This window comes from Nestor notabilis, unplaced genomic scaffold (genome assembly GCF_000696875.1).
Source record: "Nestor notabilis isolate BGI_N333 unplaced genomic scaffold, ASM69687v1 scaffold5058, whole genome shotgun sequence".
Taxonomy (NCBI): domain Eukaryota; kingdom Metazoa; phylum Chordata; class Aves; order Psittaciformes; family Psittacidae; genus Nestor; species Nestor notabilis.
The window spans coordinates 16,634-20,346 of NW_009939485.1; the positions used below are offsets into that span (position 1 = coordinate 16,634).

The 3,713-nt window shown below is 58.6% G+C and overlaps 1 protein-coding gene across 1 annotated transcript; it reads right to left on the bottom strand.

Moving 5' to 3' along the window:
- Positions 1–2,187: 2,187 nt before the first annotated feature.
- Positions 2,188–2,853, bottom strand: RNF222 (ring finger protein 222). The gene has a single exon (XM_010019870.1). It carries the CDS (start codon positions 2,851–2,853, stop codon positions 2,188–2,190), a length of 666 nt encoding a protein of 221 aa, XP_010018172.1.
- Positions 2,854–3,713: the final 860 nt, after the last annotated feature.

A 3,713-nucleotide genomic window follows, 5' to 3' on the forward strand; every position in this document is an offset into this window, starting at 1 on the left:
GGGGATGGTTGGTGATGAGCTGAGGACGTGGGGATGGTGGGTGACGAGCTGAGGACGTGGGGATGGTGGGTGACGAGCTGAGGACGTGGGGATGGTAGGTGATGAGCTGAGGACATGGGGATGGTGGGTGATGAGCTGAGGACATGGGGATGGTGGGTGATGAGCTGAGGACACGGGGATGGTGGGTGACGAGCTGGATCTGAGCAGCAGACGGACCTGGGCTGATGCAGCAGGTGCTGGTGTGAACGGGCACTGCATCATGTCAGCCGCAGCAGCAGGGGGTGCTCAGCACCGCGCTCCCCAGGTACCTCCAGCCTGCCCGTGCCCGCCCCGCCAGCATCACTGCGCAGTGCCACCCTGTGGCAAGCGCCCTCCGCGTCTCCGGAGGGGGTGATGCCCCCAGACCCCTCCCTAGCACTCCATGTCCATGGCACCGGCAGCCCTGACAACACCCCTAGCCCCGGTTCCCTCTCCCCTGCTGCAACGTTTGAACCCCAGCACAGCACAAAACATCTCCTCTCAGCCCAGTGCTGCCACTGGAGCTCTTCCCCGTCACCAGTGCTTTGTCCAGGTATCGCCAGGGCTCCAGCAACAGCAGCCAAAAGTGGGTTCCTCTAGCCCTACCCCCGGGAGCCCCACTCCCACCTCCAGCCGCCCTCTGGTTCCCTGGAACCCCGCATTAATGCCCCAGACACACTAATAATCAGGTTTATTATTAAATACAAGGCATGGACATGTCATTATCGGATAATCATTTCTCAGGAACAGGATTCCCATTCCAGTGTGATGTCTCAAGCACTTTTCCCAGTGCAGGGGTCAGTGTCATTGCACCCCGGGTGTGGGTGGGGAAACTGAGGCACGGGATGGGGAGTGCACTGGCAGCAGGCAGTGGCACCATGTAACCCAGAGAAAGCAGTGGGATTCCATCGGCCCCTCTGCACCAGCCTGATCACCCTTCCCAGCCCCAAGCAGTTCTCATTTGTCCCCCTGCAGTGTTCTGGCTGACCCCAAGCTGTCTCGGTGTCACTGCTGGCCAGGCATGTCCTACCTGATGCTCAACCATGCGGCAGGAACCTCTCTTTGGGAGCATGGGAACGGTGTGCCACCCATGGACAATGGTGAGGGACATCATGCTCCTGCTCTTGCTCCTGGTCAGTTTGGGGTGCCCATGAGAGCACTGTGGCCCTCAGGGCACATTCCTGAATGACAGGGCCGAGAGCAGCACCCACGGGGCCTGCAACTGTGTCAGGAGGGCAAAGGTGGACATGAAGGTGCAGGCACTGTGTTGGGATGTTAACCCAGTGTTAACCCTCAGGAGCTGGATATGGAAACAAGAAAACATCCCTCTGACAAGGAACAGGGAGGAGAGCAGAATGGGATCCCAAATCTGCCCCTTATACAGTCCAGACCTTTGGTTTAGCTCCCTGCCCCACACCTTGCTGCCTGTCCCTGGATCCTCAGGGCAGGAGGGATGACTGTGATGCTGGGAGGGTGGCCAGGATCCCGGGGAGCTCAGGGAGGGAGGTGAGGGAGGACAAGGCTGGGACTGCCTGTGGGATGAGCTGGTGTCCCTTCCCATCACCATGGAGGTGAGCACTGGCTGGCGGAGGGGATGGTGAGCACACGGGGTCAGGATCACTCTCTCCATCCTCTGGTTTCACAGTCCTTGTTGCCCAGTAGCTAGAGGCTCTGATAGAGCTTCACATCCATGAGTTTCTGCTCCTGATGATCCTGAGAACCTGGGCACCTCAAAAAGCCCTGCAGCCTGGCAGCCCTGCTCTGCTGCTGCACAAAGGCTGTCCCTGGGCTCCAGGTGCTTGGGTGCCACGGTCACAGCCCCCAGCAGATGGGATGGAGGGAAGGGACCGGCACGGCCCCCTCACTCCCTGCACCACTGTCACAGTGTGCAAGAGGAGCGACCGCCCTCTGACACTGGAGGAACCCACTGGTAGGGTTTGACCTGCCATATTTTAACCAGAAGAGCCATAAAACACCAGCAGTGACACTGTGAGTGCTCAAAGGTCTGAAGAAAGGTCTGAAAGTCCATTCAGTGCCTGTCCAGAGGAGACAGCTTCACCTGAAGCTGCTTCTGGGCTTTCTCCAGGGATTTTTCGAGACAGGTTCCAGCCCCAGCTCTGTCCCAGCATCAGTGAGGCCCCTCTAGTATCCAAGTTGATCCCATCCCTGCTACGAGTCCCTCTTGACCAGCAGTAGCCAAGGGAGCACGGCCGCCAGCATGGCCACGGTCAGGATGAGGAGGACAGCGAGGGCAATGGGTGACTGGCAGCATTTCACCCCCAGGGCCGAGCTGGATGACACCGATCTCCATGTTTCCACCCTGCTTCTCCTCCCCAGGGAGCTGCAGTCCACGTCCACTAGTGGCATCCCATGGTCGCTGATGACAAAGATGTGGGCTTCCCGCGCCAGCTCTCCCGGGCCCCCTTGCACACCCATGGTGCTGTTCCCTGTGCTGCCACACGGGTCAAAGCTCTGCACTGGCATCACAAAATGACTGGGCACCACCAAGGTGTTGCTGGCCTCTGTTTTGGTCAGATGTGACAAAGAGGAAGATGACAGAGGCATCTCTAGTGTCCGGGCATTGGTGCCTGCTTTGGGTGGCCACTGAGCTTTCTTCTTGCTGAGGAAGGTGACGTAGCGGCAGACGGGGCAGATGATGCTGCTCTGTAGCTGGCCATCAAGCTTGGCACAGAGCAGGCACTTCACCAGGCAGTCGTGGCAGAAGGTGTGCCCGCAGCTCAGCCTGCGGTGCGTGGCCTCCTGCACCTGGAACTTCTCGTAGCACACGGGGCACTCGACCGGGGGACCCTCCTTGCTGGACGAGCTCTCAGACATCCCTGCGCCTGCCACAGGCACTCCCTGGCTGCGAGGAAGAGGCGCGATGGGTTAATAAGGGTCTATGTTGCAATGACCATCATGATCAGTATCTGAAGGGGGCTACAAGAATGCTCTTCATCAGGGACTGTAACAATAGGACAAGGGGTGATGGGTTCAAACAAGAGAGATTTAGGTTGGAGATAAGGCAGAAGCTCTTCCCTGTGAGTGTGCTGAGGCGCTGGCACAGGGTGCCCAGAGAAGCTGTGGCTGCCCCATCCCTGAAAGTGTTCAAGGCCAGGTTGGACACGGGGCTTGGAGCAACCTGCTCTAGTGGAAGGTGTCCCTGTCCATGGCAGGGGGTTGGAACTGGAGGAGCTTTAAGGTCCCTTCCAAGCCAAACTATTCTATGATTCTATGGTCCATCTCCTCCCTGCTCTCTTGCCTTTGCCCTCTGGCCTCTAAAAGTTGCAGTGGATGGCTACCAGGCATGGTCTCAGCAAGGCAGAGCATTCTTAGGACAGTGAAGCCCCTTAGTGTGACCCTTGGGGCAAGAGAGAGATGATGGGAGGACCTCAGCTCCAGAGCCACTGGGAGCAATAATCCCTGGCTGCAATATCATATAGAGAAAGGCATAAGCCCCTGGAAGGAGCCGTGTCTACCTGTGCCTGGTACAGATAAACCAGGTTCAGCTGGTGCCACGAGTGACCTTGTGCAGAGGGTGGGAACTCCCATCCCACAGAGAAACCTGCCGAGGAAAGGGAGATGCTCCCATCCCAGAGGATGCAGAAAAGAGCAGAGGGAGGCCAGGCCAGTGGGACAGGAGGGAGCATCCCATGGGGACGGAGGGGCAGGCAGCAAGCACTCGCGCCAGGCTCGTG

Excerpts from the sequence above, each read along its gene's own strand:
- RNF222 (XM_010019870.1), bottom strand. The coding sequence starts at position 2,853 with ATGTCTGAGAGCTCGTCCAGCAAGGAGGGTCCCCCGGTCGAGTGCCCC.